This window comes from Hippoglossus stenolepis, chromosome 6 (genome assembly GCF_022539355.2).
Source record: "Hippoglossus stenolepis isolate QCI-W04-F060 chromosome 6, HSTE1.2, whole genome shotgun sequence".
Classification (NCBI taxonomy): domain Eukaryota; kingdom Metazoa; phylum Chordata; class Actinopteri; order Pleuronectiformes; family Pleuronectidae; genus Hippoglossus; species Hippoglossus stenolepis.
In genome coordinates this window covers 21390512-21407684 of record NC_061488.1, presented here as the reverse complement: position 1 = coordinate 21407684, position 17173 = coordinate 21390512, and the positions used below count along the sequence as shown (strand labels likewise).

Genomic DNA, 17173 nt, shown 5'->3' with positions numbered 1-17173 from the left:
TGATTAAGGTGGTGTGATAGGAGAATTAATTTGAAGGCCACTGTGACTTGTCTCGCTTAGAAATTCACACTGTTGCACTAGGATCAGCCAGGCTTCAGGGACTGGCCTCTGAATGTGGCGAGTAGGGTAAGATTTCTTCTGGTGTTTACCTGGTTCTCTGTGGTACGAGTGTATATCTTGACTGATATACACTCTGCAATTACTAACTGTTGAAGGAATTGTGATGTATTTGTACTACAGGTCATTTTTCACGTTATATAAAGGTGCCATCAGAAAGTTAAAGCCGTCTTTACATGTTTTTATGTTTCATGCTCTGCTGTAAACAAAAACGTGGAACAGTTTGAACAAAACCAACCCAAGTCAAGAATCAGTGAATAGCTTTCTCAGTTTGCTCAGTTGTCATGCAGCTGCATCTGTTTACTTGCAAATCTCAGTTGCTGTTACAGGATCACTCCATTTTCTATAATTTTCTTCTGGAGGCAACAGGACATTAATGGTAGCCATTTAATTAGTTAAAACCGGAAATGCTAGAGGAACCATCAGGGCAACACTTTATCTGAGGACCATGAATATCAGTATGAAATATGTGCCAAAGGCCGGCACGTTGGTGCAGTGGTCAGCGCTGTCCCCTCACAGTAAGTGGGCAGGCGGGCGATCTGGCTGGATATGTGGCAACCAAGTGGTGCTGGTCTGTGCAAAATCATCTAGTAGTTGAGATATTCAAGAGTTATACTGGTCAACTGATATTTCTGCCGGTAGAGCAATGCTGCTATCGAGAACAATATAAATATTTTGATTAATTTGTGTTAAATATCAGTAGTTCTTTCAGTTGTTTAGTTTAGATCAAGGTGATGGGTTTGGTCCAACCCAGGGTGCCAGAAGTAGGGAAGGGGCCATTGGCCTCCTCAATGTACAGTCTGGCCCACATTTGTTTTACTAAAAAATTTAAATTCACTCATTATCTACTCACCCCTATGCCGATGGAGGGGTGGGTGAAGTGTTTGAGTCCACAAAACACTTTTGGAGTTCAAGGGGTAATCTTTTGGGGAAGCAGAATCCACTACAACTGAAGTCAATGGTGACTCCTTCAGACATAATAATACAGAAAAAAAACATAACATGCCTCCATGCTGCTCGTGTGGTGTCATCCAAATGTCCGCAAGCCCAGACATTCATATTCGACTCAAAACGAGGTCATTTATACCGTGTTTAAAGCCTAAAAAGGAAGTGGCTAAGCTAGTGGCCATAGCCACGATGGTGTGTCCAAGGGTCGGTGAATGCACCTCGTAGACAGATATCAGAGGACATTGAGACTAAAAACACGATGTAAATGATCCTGTTTCAAGTCAAATATGAACGTCGGGGCTTGCGAACACTTGGATGACACAACACGAGCAGTATGGAGGCATGCCATGCCTTTAAGTCATGGATCACTATCTCAGTTTTAGTCATCCCCATCGACTCTATGACATGAGGTAAAGTTAATGACCACCTTGCGAGCACACTTACCACATCCCCTGCCAATAATGTTGGAATTTCCACTGAGTATTCGTGGTTTAGAACATCAAAGTGTCGCAAGATAGTCACAGACTTAGGACATGACTTTTAGGTTTAGGTTATTTCATATGTTAAGATTTCCGCTCTCTCTTCAGTCATTTTAACGTTTACAGTCCTTTTGTTATTGAAAAGGTGGTTTATTAACATTTAAATTTGCAAGTCATCTTTTGACTGGACTTCCATAATAAGAGCAGGATGTTCTCTGCCCAGTTGGCTTTGAATCTTGGATGCAGATTCTGTTCTGTTATAAAAATGTTGGCCTGATACGCAGGGTTACAAATTGCACATTTTGCTTTAAATGAAAGTGACTTTGCTAGAAATCTCTCCAGTGTGCCTTGCAGTTTTGTGATTGGAACTAGACGGATGTGTGTGTGGGTGAGCATGGGACTGTAGTGATAATGTAATTTAAAGAGTGGAGGGTGATGTTTTCAGATTAACACCAAGTGCTGGTTTAAATACTGAACAAAGAACTGGGAACATGCGTGCGTGCATTCCCATTTTTGTTTCCTATTTAGGACTTTTTCCAGTATAAACATAAACCTCGTCAGGACCAGTTGACATCAATGGGACCAAAGCCCGGTCCCGATGAGGCAAAACATGATTTCTGAGGTCCTGGTTAAGTACAGGGATCAGATGTGAATTGTGATTAGGTTAAGGTGCATGAATTGGTCATGATTACGGTTCGGCATAACATTTGCTCTGTCCACCATGAATGGAAGTCAATACACTGTCCTTACAATGATAGCTGGGGGCAGGGAAACACAGCAGTTGGACGAGTGAGAACAGGAAGGAAAGACTAAGGACATGGACAGTTAGGGAAAGTCAGTTGTGGGGGTATCAGTGTACAGGGGACATGGGTGGAGGGCGACGGAGGAGTTGATCATGACAAAACGCTGGATGAAGTTATTAAATTAAAATACCTCTCCCTGCCTGAATAAATTAGTAAAGCCCTGGAGAATGTATCTACAGAGACAATCACCTAATTGAAGTAAGCAATGAAGGTGATGTTTTTTAATCAAGGTAAATTTATTAACATGACATTTACAGGAGTTGTATTGAATAACTTTGTGTATTCATATGGGAATTTACATTGCATTATTGAGGCAGCCAATACAGAGGAACTTAATGGAGTGCTACCATCTGATGTCATAAGTAATTTGCCATTGTGCAAGAATATAATACGGAAATTATGCACATGGAGGCTATGGCGAAAAAGGTATGTCTTATCATTTAATGGAAATTAGTTTGACCATCCTCATTTCATTTCAGAACTCAATTAACAATATACCGCAGTATTAAGTGGCCAGAGAAAACCGGAAGGACAAATGGAAATGAATATCCGTTCATATAAATCTGTGCTTATGGACCAAAAGCTAACCTAAGCTTGTATTTTTTTAATTAAAACTTCTAGAGCAGAGTTGAGGTGCGTGTGTGTGTGTGTGTGTGTGTGTGTGTGTGTGTCTGTGTGTGTGCGAGTGAGAGAGATGCATTAGAAAAGCCAACATCCTAATATGTATTTCAGACCATCTTCCGGCCTTTTTCTCTGCAGATTACAAGCTAAAATCAATGAATAAATACATAGCACTAAGGGTATTTCACCTTGTTTGGAGTGCTGTGTTTCGATATAATGCTAAATTGCCATTTTCTCTTGTCTATGATTTTACATAATGATCAATGGTTGGTCTTCTGCTGAGCCAGTGGAAATACAATAGGCAGGTGGCAGAGGTGAAAATTCAGGTCATCACTTTGGGCATTCAGGTGTAACGTTACGTGCTTTTAAACCTAATCCCATGTGAGGGTTTACTGGGGTGGAACAGCACGATGAAGATTTATGGAGGAAGGAGGTGATGATTTGCTGGTGAACAGTAATTTAATATGTTCTGCTGTAGGTGGATTTATTAAAATTTCAGAGAGGCTACCCAAATGACTGGATGTTAGTTTAGATCCTCAGGTGCAGCAAAGCAGTGGCTCTGCATTGTTATGGTTGTTAGAGCAATACTTTTGACACATTATGTTTAGATTAATGAATTTAGTAAGAAAGATGGACTCTAGATTTTGAGCGTGGACAGGTATAAATTAACTTGAGCTATCTCAAGAAAGATAGAACAACACAAAACAAGAAAGATAAAAAATCACATTGTGACAACAACACATGCACATACTTAAAATACAGAAATGTCTTCTTATTACTCATTTTCCTCTGGATGTCATTAGTGGACTTGTAATATAATTTTTTTTTTAAAATCAGACGAGTTTGTGTGTCTTCATTGTAGTTTTACGTAATAATAATTTAAAACGGCCAGAAAAGTGGCAAAGGGTATTTCAAGTTACAAATTACATCTCACACCAGAATAAATGGGGAATAAAACTTAATTTGATGACAGAGAATTTGGCACAAAAACTCAAATGGTATAAAAGAACTGCAACAAAGTTTAAATAAAGCATTCAAAATAAAAAATACCAAAATGTAGAACATTACAATTTAATGATATATAAATAATGTATGTGCATACAAGACAATAAAGATTATATATATATATATTGTAAAATGTAAGGAATTTTAAATTTAAAAACAGCTTAAAATAAAATTTGAAATTCTGAAAATATTACTCAAAATATATTTTAGCTGTTATGCTGTCATGAACAGCACAGCCAGCTGCTGTGGGTTGTAAAGCATTGTAAAATACATTAAAAACTGTAATAATTACTGTTTAACCCATTTCTTAAATTTGTTTTGTTCTAACTAATAATCAAAACCCTTCTGGCTGTAAACTAATAAGTGTACAATATGTGGAAAATGTGTTTTGAGATCTTACAATACCAGAGCCACAGCCATTTGTATCTTTCCTGTTTTTATTATGGAAATTCTCTGCAGCTATGCTGGTGGCTCTATAAGGCAGCACAATGCTTCGAGCTAAATGCTAAAATTAGCATGCTAACATATAACAAAGCTATCATGCTGATGTTTAGCAGGTGTGTTTACAATGTTCATGGCTCTAAACTAAAAGTAAAGCTGAGGCTCATGGGAAAGTCATAGTTTTGCAGGTGCTTTGTTATTAAGTGTTGGACAAAATAAAGCTTTGACGATGCAAAGTGAAACACAGACGTCAGCACAATATTCCATGTCAATCCACTCAAACATTGTCACTTAAACCACAAAAGTGAAGCACACCGTGTGGCTACTGTTGATGAAAACTGAGGGATTAACACATCATTAGTACCCGTGAGGATTCTCAGTAATTCAGGTCATTGTAACTTCAGGGGTTTTACATGTGTTCATAGGCAACTGGGCACTGGAAACCCAAGCAAATCCAGCTGCAAGTATACATATGTACGATTCCTGGAAAAAACAAAGTCACTAGTATCCATCCTCTGGGGACCAAGAATAGCTGCACAAAATATAACAACCAATCTTAAAGATGCTGAGATATTTCAGTGGATAGGTGACCTGTTGGTGGTGCTAGATGAAAGGTCTGGGAATCACCAAAATCCTCACGACTCATCATCTGGGGACCGTGAATGTCTGTAAAAAAAATTTATGACAATCCATCCAGTGATTGTGGTGAGCCGACAGACCTGCAACCACACCACCCAACACCAGTGTCCTTACATACACCTCATATACAGCATTTCATATTACACAGTCCCCTGTTACGTTATTTCAATCGATCTATCTTGCAGCACAATTAACCTTTGCTTAATGGTTTTAACATTTTTATACAGAACTAATGGTTTAATCATTACTGAGTTGAAATTACATTAATAATTTAGCCATTTGCTGATGTTGAGTAGACCCATAAAGCAGAGCTGCAAAAGTCATGTCAGCATCAAAGTTGCCAGAATGGGATTTTATTAACAATGTTTTAGAGCAATTCAATTTTAAAGTCCCAAAAAATCATCCTCAGTTCGGGGTATAGGGTCCACCACATATCCTCAGCATCACTGGTGTTAATTAAAAGTTCCCATAAACACTTTCATGTTGGCATCACTCTGTGTTTCTCTTTTGTTTTATTTAAGAGGACTTTCATAACATCATAATCATCTTTATCTCCTTCCAGTCTGCCAGTTATATTAATATATATATATATATATATATGTATATTTAAAAATATATATAATTTAGGTTAATTATCAACTTTAACTTCAATGACTAAAATGCAATCCTCCCACTCCTATTCTATTCATTCATCAAGCAACAGAAAGAGATAAATGTGCCCTTGCATTTTGTGAGAAGCCAAGATTGAGGGGAGAGCTGTGCAGGACTGGAGAAAATGACAGTACATCTCTTCCTGGTAACATCAAATTGCTGTGGTGGTAACAAAGAGACAGGCTGAAAGAAATATTGAATAAATATGTTCATTCAACTGCTTTGATTAGAAAAAGTACAGAGCTGTACGTGTCAAAACCTGTTGCACCTGAATACCAACCCACCCACACACACACACACACACACACAAGTCTTTTAGAGAAATCCTTCCCAGCACAGAAGTCTGACAAATCAGGTTGTACAGAAACACAATTTTATGAATATTTGGTGAAAGCGCAGCTTTGTCAAACTGAGATCAAACCCAAACTTTCTTTATTAGTTTTATTGACAGCTCACAATGCCTCTGTCTTTCTGTGATGTTATCCACAGTTGTAAATAGGTCTTACTCCATTCTTCATTGTTTTTCACGAAAGTGACAGCTTGAGCAGCTCAACCTCAAAACGGATCAGAGCGGAAAGATATATTTTCGCTGTTGCCCTTTTGCCCTCATAAAGAATTTATATCACCCACTGGAATCAACGATAGATATTTCCTCTCATTTCTCCACGTGTTACCTTTTGATAACCTAGGGCAAGAACGAGGAATGTGACTCGTAGTTCCCTTAGAAAAAATGAAAATAAAATGATAAATGACAAATTCTTTTTTTTTTTTCATAATATAAGACAGCATGTCCTTCTGTCAGTGTTATTGGCTTTTTCCTTGATGGCAAGTTTCTAGATCATTCCGGCCAGCCAAGGAGGAAGAAAGAGTCCCACAGATCCCAGTATGCACACCAGTACAAACATCCAGAGGAATATCCTGTCAATGACCATGGCCACATACTTCCAGTCCTCCTTCACCTGGCGGAGAGGAGGAGACACAATAGTAAGAGACATTTCTATTTCACACCATACAACCTTTCTTTTGACCAGCTGTCACTTTTTACCCTTGATTGATTTCTCTCGAATGGCTGATTTTTTCATTATGAGGCAGCTATCTCCTAAATGTCAGTCAGTCCTCGCTCGTCTCTCTTATGAAAATTTTAAGGTCAAATTACTGCGGTCACATTGTTTCAGAGACAGGCGTTTTCTGGCCCCAGATAGGATGTGCACTGTAGTACTGACAATGACTGGTGTCAGTGAATACAATAACTTCCACCTCTGCTTTGAGAATAATTTTACATATTTTTGATCCTCCCCTCCCATTCCACAAAGACACTTTTTATTTTATTTTGAGACTCAGCAACTAACACTGAATCACTGTTAAAAATGTTTCAATGCACTAAAGAAGAATTATTCCCCATAATAATAATTTCTGTTATTATTTAAAATACGTGTTTATTTATATTATTGCTATGACCTCTATAATCTACAGAATCTATAAAACTCAATTAATTTCAATTAAATGTTATTTGTACTGCTCCAAATCACAACATACATTATCTCAAGGCCCCCTACATAGAGAGGTTGGAGACCTCAATACACAACAAAACATGGGAACATAACTATTCTTATATTGTAAGGTAAGAATAATTTTGTTCCCATGCTTCATTGTGTTTTGAAGGAAAATGAGTGATTCACATTCAAGTCTGCCCCTAGAGGTGATCTTTTTTTTAAGAGTGAGGTACACAGGAAAGTATGTGAGCAATTCTGCTTGCATTGCAGCAAAAAGAGCCTTAAAAACAACTCAAATTAAGTTGATAAAATTCATTCATAGTATTTGAATCAGTGTTGTTGACTTAAAATTCACACTATCTCCAAGAGTTGATGCTGCGACCCTGCTCATGAGTTTTCCAATCTAGCCTATGACCAGGCCCAGATGGTCATAGTTACAGTTATAAAGGTTGGTTACAGACCAAATATACATTTACAACTACACACAATAATGTTAATTTAAATTTCAAATGAAAAGCAATATTTAAAGTGCTGAAGGGATTTCACTCTCTCTCTCTTTCTCTCTCTCAAATCTGACTCAACTGTTCCTAATGCCAGCTGTGATTTGGTGCTATACAAATAAAATCAAATTGAATTGAATTGAATTTCACTATTTCCCTACTTACTTGAAACTATGTGGCTTTTATTAAATTCGAGCACTACATAAAACGTTACTGCTATTATTTCATTTCCAATGCTTTACTGGTTACTGAAATAATAATTCTGTCAACTCACTGAGAAGTCTGCATCCTCAGCCCTGAGATGATCAGCGATGTACTGAACTCCCTCTATGGCCCGTTGCATAGCTGGGGAAATAGTTGGAACTATGGTGTCCTGTTGGGTGCTGGCATCCTTGGTGAACTCTGCTGTGAGAGTTTGTGATCTGTGGTGATCTGTTGGGGCTTGTTTCTTCACCCGCCCCGTGAACCTGATGACCCCTGACCCTTCATCATGCAGACAGCAGTACTGGAAGCTGCAGGGGCGACAGTGATGCCCAGCTCGCTGAGTAAGCTCCGTCTGTTGGTTACACATTTCTTCCACGCTGACGGAGCGGCCGTTTGGAGCCAGTGTATTCGGTTCTCCCCTGTATAGGCTGTGAAGTGGGCCGAGCGGTAAAGATGGTGGCAAGGATAACTGGGAAGAAGACAAGCCTGTGCAGTTGTGTCCACGTAGGAGTTGTTTGTCTGAGAGAACTGAATATTGGCTGGATGTGGACTGGCAGAAAATGTTGCCCTTCAGTGGGTGATCTTCCTCGGTATGGCCCTCAGGGGGAGAAGAATGTGGAGAAGGCGAGCACACAAGGATGCTTGGACTTTCGGGTGGAGTCTTTGGCAGTGTATTCTCTATCTGTCCCATTTGTCTCAATCCTGTCTCTAACCCGGCCCAAAAGGCCAGCGAGTTGCCCGTTGCAGATACCGTTGTTGGACGGTGCATCATCTCGATAAGCTTCTTGCAGTTCTGCTTCGCTGTGCCTGGCGGACGCTTCATGAAGAGGACGCGAGGCACCAAGTCCAAGAACACTCTCCGCACCCACTGAGGCATGCCATGGGTTTGTGGCGAGCGGTGATGTACATTTAACACAAAGACTGTAATTACGATGGAGAGCGTGACGAAGACCATGGTGAACAGCAGGTATTCACCGATCAGGGGAATCACCAGTGATGTAGACGGTATAATCTCAGTGATCAGCAGGAGGAACACTGTGAGAGACAGTAACACTGAGATACACAAAGTAATCTTCTCTCCACATTGCGATGGCAAATAAAACACCAGCACCGTCAAACAGGAGATGAGCAGACAAGGGATGATGAGGTTTATAGTGTAGAACAGCGGAAGCCTCCGGATGATGAAATAGTAAGTGATGTCTGCATAGATCTCCGTGCAGCACTCGTACTTTTTGGTATTGTACTTGCCCACAGCATTAATGATGACCCACTCGCCGCTCTCCCAGTAGTCCATCTGGTCCACATCACTATCCATGTTGATCAGATCGATCTTGGCGCGGTCGTACGTCCACGAGCCAAACTTCATCTTGCAGCTTTGCTGGTCGAAAGGAAAGAAAGTAACATCGATGCTGCATGAAGACTTATAAATTGCTGGTGGCATCCACTTTATCCGACCATCATAGAACAGATGCGCTTTCGTTAGGTGGGTCACTGCAAAGTCGCCGTCCGCACTGCAGAGGAAGAATAGCACATAAAAGGAAGAGAAAGGTAAAAACACAGTCATCACATGTACTTTACATCTTTGCCTTCCCTAGAAGACTTTAATTAAGGGGGATTTCTTCTAGCAATTCAAATTTAGATTTGTCTGGAGTTCGCTGAGTTGTCACGGAGATAGATAAGTTGATTTCGGTTGAAAATTCCAGATAAAGCTAGTAATTGGAGATTGATTTCCAACTTTTGTGTTCAATTGTTGACTGAATCATGACTGTATTATATATTGTCAGTGTTTGGAGTGTTATTGCAATAAACATTTCTTATTACAACCAATGACCTAAAGGGACTACAAGCCAAAACTCATTTTCATTATCTAGTTTAATGATAGAACATTATTGGAGAATTATTCATAGATTCAAATCCTCTTTTATTCACCCTCTACATTAGTGGTGGGAATCGCAGGGTAACTCACGTTGTTGAAGAAGAATACAAAATGCCCCTAATGAGGTAAAGTGCAGGATTTGTTTATTTACTAGTTGCAATTTGGTGTAAGTTTCACAGTTTGACACAAACTGAGATGAAACATTACAAATAATGCATAACATTTTATTAAGTTTATTAAGTTTTATATAAGTCTTCAACAAACACATGAGCCATCATCCCAACTTAAAATAGCCATAAACTGGCTATTATTTAGTTACTATATATATATATATATATATACTAAATAAATAAAACTAAATATCGACATTTGGCGCCAGCATATTGATAATCATATCAGATGAGTCTAGACAACAATATCAAGGACAATTTGTTCAAAGAAAGATTATTTGTTATTGCGTGTATGATGATTACACTCCTGTAATATATATCCAACACCAGGCACATAAAAGATTGGATGCTGCAAAAATCCTTATTAATAAATGATACCAAAAAAAAAAAGCAATTGTTTTGGTGCTACAGAAGAAATATTGGAGGTAATCACTGTCATTTTAAACTATCAGCAGTGAGTGACAGCTGCCTCTTTCCCTCTCTTTCCTCCTGTATCTAAATTATATCTGATTGATCCCTGTTTTGCTTCATTATACACCCGAGCCTTTCTTCTACAGCCTTTTTGAAATGTCCTAGGGATGAAATGTCCATCCATCCATTATCCAATATCTATACCCCTTAGCCTTTTGAGGGTCGTGGGGGGATCTTGAGCCAATCCCAGCTGACATATGGCGAGAGCCAGGGTACAGCCTGGACAGGTCGCCAGTCCATCGCATAGACACACAGAGACAAACAACCATATACACCTATGGTCATTTAGAGTCTTCAATTAACCTAACTCCATTCTGCATCTATTTGGACTGTGGGAAGAAGCCACAGTACCTGGAAAAAAAAACACACAAACCGAGAACATGCAAACTCCAGGCAGAAAGACCTGGGATTAGCGGCAACAGTGCTACAGAGCTTTGCTCAAACAGCACCACTGTGTTTTTGTGAGCGGTGCTGCCCTGGATGAAATGTGCTTTACAAATATAGATTGTTAATATAGATGGATATTTCCTCATGAGAAAGCACAATTATGTTTCTACAATGAAGCGTTAATCTGAGCGTTGTATTGAGCCAATTCTGTTTTACCTGTTTCCCATACAGTTTCTCATATTAACTAATTTCCCTTACTTAGAGTGAAATAAAGACAGATGAACCTGACGCACTCCCACTGCATGCACTTGATCTGAGGCTCCTTCTGAAACACACCCAGTTACATTTCATCTTCTAATTACCTGCCTAATGTATTACTTTGTACCATGTCCCAAGCTTTGTTTGTAACAAGATCCATTAAGGCTGACCTTATTCACATTTATTCCAGCTAAATTACTTTATGACATTGGCACCGAACAGGATGTCTGGCACAATAACAGAATCTTCACGTTTTTTCCCTCCAGTCATACCATCTGTTGGAATAAAATCATCAGAGTCGGAGGATTAGTTGTTGTGTGTGAGTATTCTTGCCTTGAAAACGACAACATTTAAGATCCCAGCAACCACTTGGTGTGACTGTGAAAGGAAACAAGCCATACAAGCTACTGATGCCGAGCCTCACTTGTTGTAGAGGACAATGTCTGGCCTCCAGATGACCTCTGAGGGAATACGGATGGAGGTGACATTCTCGTATTCCTCCGGCTTCCAGCGCAGTTTGTAATCATTCCATTCCTGTGGGAGAACATTAATCATGTTAACACACTGCAGCTTTATATTGGACTTTATCTCTAGCATGCATTTAGTCTTTAATACATACTTGCTTGACCCAGACGTTTGTCGTCATCATCTGGTTCTTCTCGTCCTTATTTCATGTAAACAGACCAGAAAATCACTGTGACATTTATCTTCTTGTCTGCACTTCAGAATTTCTCACTTCTCATCGTTGCCACCTGGACTCATGAATAAGTTATAAAACAAATCAACATATAAGCCCTCTATTTATACAAAGAGATTAGCTGTATAAATACACCAGGAAAAAAATATAACACAGTGCACCATGCAAAAAAAAAAACACCCTTGCTGCACTGTATCTGTTGCTTTGCTGGCAAGCCATTATCTCCGGCTCTTCCACATTCAACATCTAACACAGAGTGAAAACACTCAACTTCACCCAGAGCTGCCTTTCGCTATATGAGGCATGTGAAGCAAGCACAGTTACCTAACTGTGTGTCGAAAAACCTGGAGAATCCTCCCTGCAGCATCGGCAGCTGCACACATTCTGTTGGGAAATTTTGCGTGGTTCCAAATGGTCGTTATAACACGTTTTTACTTCAGTCAACAGAAAAACCGCAACATAATTTGTGTAAAATGAACATGTTTAAAAGTCCAGAGACTCTATAAAGATGTAATTAAGTTGAGACGTGCTGTGTCTGGTTTGCTTTTTAGGAGACAGCTTTGAATATTTACTGTCAGTTTTGGGATATTTGACAACTGAATTTAATTTGGGAAAATAATTCAGTCTCTTCTGTTGTGGTTTCATTTCCGCTGATGATTGATGTGTGTGTCTAAATGTATCTCTCTTGCCTGGTACAGCTTTGAGCTGGTGGCTATTGTGATCATATTCATTCTGTTGCATATCAGAAACGTTTCAGTTGATTAACACATTAGCACATACAGTACAAATCCAACATAATAATCGACCTACTAATACCACAAACATCTCTTTGTCTGTCTGTATTTGGAATGCATATCTCCTGAGCAGTTCATTTAATCAGCTACATACTGGCATGTGTATTGTAAATCGTCTGAGGAGGTATAGTGCAGAGTTTGGTGCAAATTGAACATGAAATATGTTCAATATTAATACATTTTAAATTAACAGACGACCAGAACTCTGTAGCAGTCATTGGGGGCAGGACAGTGTGCCCTCAGTCTGCGGACATGTCTACGTCCACGGATAAACTACAGCAGGGCTGGTTGCCAGATCATTTAGATAATTTGATACATTTTATTTTATGAATATCGGACAGAGACACAGACACACAGCACAGGTGCTGATCTCCTTCATAGCAATAACACTCATAGAATCACTTTCTATTGCCAGTTGTCTAAAAAAGTAGTTTAGTTTTGCTGCTGCAATGTTTCTCATATCAGCTGAATTACAAAGCTTTTTTGGAAACATTGTGAACTAACAGGCCTCTGAAAAAACTGACAAAATAATTAAGTTTCATTTTATTAAAAACATTGACTGTAAACTCTTCATTGCAAATAAACCAGGTAGCATAAACACAAAGTTGTCTAACTTAACTCTGCACCATAGACTGTTTATATAAATCTCTGCACACAACGTCCAGCACAGAAACAATAAAAAGTGACAGTATATTGTAGAACTGTTTGAGGAGGACTCACTAATGACAAGGAATTATTCTGAAGAGGCTCAGGAGCATTAAGACAGGACAAGAGAACAGAACATTCTAAATAGGCAGGCACTGCACTAGTATCATTAATAAACCTTTGTAGAAGATATTGTGTGTTTCCGATGTAGGTAAAACTTAACAATCTGGTGAAGTTTTACTCACCACATCAATAAGCTGGGCAATGGAAAGGCCAAAGTGGACCATCACTGTGTCTGAAGTGTTTTCCACAGGCCTGGAGAGCTTATTGTAATGTACAAACAGATCCTGGAGCAGCCTCTCTTCAGCGTGGGCACGAGGTCTAACTTGGAAACAAACTGAGAAAGAAATAAGAAATTGGGAAAGCTTAGACACAGCCTCATGTGTTTTTATTTAGTAGTTTAAACCAGGACATATTGACTTTGTTTAAAGATGCACATGCATGATATCACAAATCCTCTCATTTTCATGCTCATACATGTCAGCTGCTTTTGTGCAAACTTTGCACTCATAACCAGTCTTTCCTTTGTGTATCTACATATGAAATAGCAAAGACGATTTCAAATGCATAACAATTATACTGAATATATTTGCCTCCATCCTACAATACATTCTTTTAAAATGGATTTAGCTGATACGGCCATGCCACTGTTGTAGATATAGAGTGTAATCCAAAAGGAGGGTGACCTCTATTATACAGGTGGCGTGCGGTTACATGAGACCGTATCTGAGAGATGAGACTCACAGGGAGGGGTGGTGGAGGAAAAAGAGGACAGATGAATCTGAATCTGAGGACATCCGCTGTGTCTCGGAACAGACGTGCTGATGGAGCGATCCGCCGAGACGTCGCTTCCCTCCCTCCCCCTCAACCCCTCTCTCCGCCTCCTAGTCTACAGCCACACTGATGGCTCACACACACATTTTTAGAAACAGCTCACATAGCACTGAGGATGACCAAACAAGGTCTGGGGACAATTAAAGAGACGAGGATCAACACAAGGCCTTTACAGGACAATGTCTTTGTATTCCAGTCCTGTTTTTCATATTCAACAAGACATATCTCTTTTCAGGCCATTGTGCATCTGTGTAAGTGACTCACTGACAAAGCATTTATCATGGCATTTGATTTATTAACCAGCCTAACTGTTGTTTTGATATGCCTGTCAATGCTGCATATTTCAATGTCTTGGAGCAATATATGGTATACTCTATATTGTTAATTGCGTATTGTGCAAAATACAAATTTTACAGAAGCGATGGGCCATTTTTTATTACTTCATTATAATTTGAGTCCATGTGATTGCTGCTTGCACAGGAAGGAAAATATCTCTGATATCTGAGACAAAGACGCTTTGCTTAAAATAGGGACTCGTTTGTTGTCATGACGCTGGCCCTCCTCTCAGGTCCTCTCTCTCACTCAATCAAAGCTGATGGGCTGTCCTTCAGTTGCCTGAAAACTGGCATCCACAGTTTTTGAAGGATCAGGATCAATATCTTATTAAATGAATATACTTTTTATTTGTCCCCTCCCCCACATCCTCTCTTCCTGATTCCATCTGAATGTGTTTGACATGTGCAGACACAGGACAACCTTGAGATGTCTCTATGTTTTCAGATGAGAGGAACTCACATGTTTCATCACATCAGCTCTGAGAAATGTCTGTTGAATGCAGGTGATATTGAATAAGGAGAGATGCTCCAGTGGATACTTAAGCAGCCTTGCAACTAATGGGTTTAGATGGGGGAGCTGGCAGAGTGTCCTGACTTTGACGATGTGTGGGTCAGAGCAGTAATGTGTACAGAAAGTAACTGTCGGATGGATTTACTTCTGTACTCTACAGGACACTATTGTGAATACTAGTGGTGCAGGCTTTGGTGTCACCACTTAGAATGGAGACACCAAAGTAAACAGTCTACGGTGCAGAGGGATGTTAGAAAACTGTGTGTTCATCCTACCTGGTTTATCTGCAATGAAGAATTTACAGTCAATGTTTTTCATAAAATGAAACTGAATTGACTTTATTACTGTTCATGTGTGTGGCTTGTATGTATATTTAAAATATTTGAACTGCTGTTGTTTTGTATACATGTCGGCTATTTTTGAAATCTGTTCAGCAATCCACACAATCTTCAGACCCAAGATAATAACAAAAGCTCTGTAATTTAGGTCCAGGTAAAACATTTCAGAAACAAAACAAATGTTGTGCTTTTACTTTGGAGAAAATTTGATAAAGAGGAAGTGATTCTACGAATGGAGATTAGAACCAATGACTCCCATGAATGTCTGTGTCAGTCGAACGAATGGTGAACTAAAAATAATCAAATTATGAAAATGATCTGGCAGGACATTTGTCGACCACCATAGAAGAAGCCATTCTCCTGGATATATTTCATTATTTAATTCTCTTACTAAACTCGCACTATTTATTTATGTTCACAATGTAAACCAAATAAGGTTAATTATGTAAATCATACAGAAAAGTTCAAATCTGGTAGATTTGGGTAAATATCAGTTCTACTAATATATATTTGCATGTGCTTTTAGTTTTGTAAAGCACCTGCCAAACACTTCCAACCTGGTTGGTTATGTGTCAGAGCTACTAGGCCTAGTTCTGTCCAGGTTTGCTCTTTCCCTCCTTAAAGGCCAATTATTCACAAGCAGCAAATATAAAAATATTTCAGGTGAATACTGCTCCTGTACCAGGCCAACAAAGCTTGTTACCAGGTCACTAGGCAACCAAGGCTGTTTTCCATTCAAATTAAATGAAAACAAGATTATTCTTTTTGTCCTGAATGTTGTGGTTTTGTCAGAGATTGCATTATTCATCTTGTCAGATAACAAATATTTGCCCTTCGAATGAATAATGGTACTAGAGTTTCTTATTGACTCTACAAAAATGTTTGGGGGTAGGGTGTAGGGCAGAATCATATTTATCTTGTTTTTTTTAAGCAACATCCTACAACTGCATTTTCAATATTTTCAATATTTTCTTTGGACCCTTCAAATCACTTTTAAAAAATGCTGAAATGCCCTCCCAGCCAAATACTCAAAATTAAATATTTATGGCATAGCGAAAAAGTGAAAATAAAGACATTGTCCAATTTTGAGTGAAGCTGTTTGCACTGATTGAAATACTGTATATACACTTTATTTTATATATTTTAAGAATTCAATTTAAAGCAATTTTTTTAGAAAACAAAAAATTAAGAATACATTACCCTCCCCCTTTAAGACTCCCATCTTAATATCTTTTACTAAATCCCTTGCACTGAAAAAGAAAATGACAAGAAGGGTAAGGATTTACCTTGTGGAGGAAGAGTGAAGAAAAGTAAGCTCAAACATTTGAACATATCCATAGTGCCTTTAGCAGTATCCAACACTGTGAGTGAACTCCCCAACTTGTGCTGGAACTCAGTGCTGGTGGTCAGTCATCCCCACGGCACCTGTGAATAATATCGAGTAACAGTAGGTTGTCAGGAGGTGCAGTTCAGTTTTAAACAGCCAGATGGAGAGGTCATGTCAGTCTCTGTCAGTCCTGGGCCCGGTGTTCCCCCTGTTTCCATCCGTCCATCTCTCTTCACTCGCTCTATCTTGTCCAGTGTGTCAGTATGGAGGACCTGAGACCTGTCGTCCAGTTCTCCTGATCCTACACTTGGAAATCCCTCCTCGCTCCAGTGGAATCCTTCATCCAAGTGTGGCTTATCCCTCTCTTCTCCACCAACCCTGTCTATATTATTCCCTCCCTCACCTCTCTTCTCTCCGCCTCCTCACCTCCTCTCTTCTCTCCCTCTCTCTCCCTCGCACACATGCACGCACCTCATTTCTCCCTTTGCATTTTCTCCCTCTCTCCCGCTTATTTTATTTCCTCCCCTGTTCCAGTTTTCTCTCTCTCTCTCAGACTTTTTACCATAAAA

General features: G+C 39.3%; 1 protein-coding gene across 1 annotated transcript; it reads right to left on the bottom strand.

Annotated features, from left to right (window-relative positions):
- Positions 1–5690: 5690 nt before the first annotated feature.
- On the bottom strand, positions 5691–16969 carry LOC118110989 (neuronal acetylcholine receptor subunit alpha-2). Its single transcript, XM_035159195.2, has 6 exons — positions 16564–16969; positions 13445–13596; positions 11683–11727; positions 11488–11597; positions 7972–9412; positions 5691–6663 (listed from the first exon to the last, which is right to left on the bottom strand). The coding sequence occupies exons 1-6, from the start codon at positions 16613–16615 to the stop codon at positions 6538–6540; spliced, it is 1926 nt and encodes a 641-aa protein (XP_035015086.2). The 5' UTR covers positions 16616–16969; the 3' UTR covers positions 5691–6537.
- Between the last annotated feature and the right edge of the window lie 204 nt (positions 16970–17173).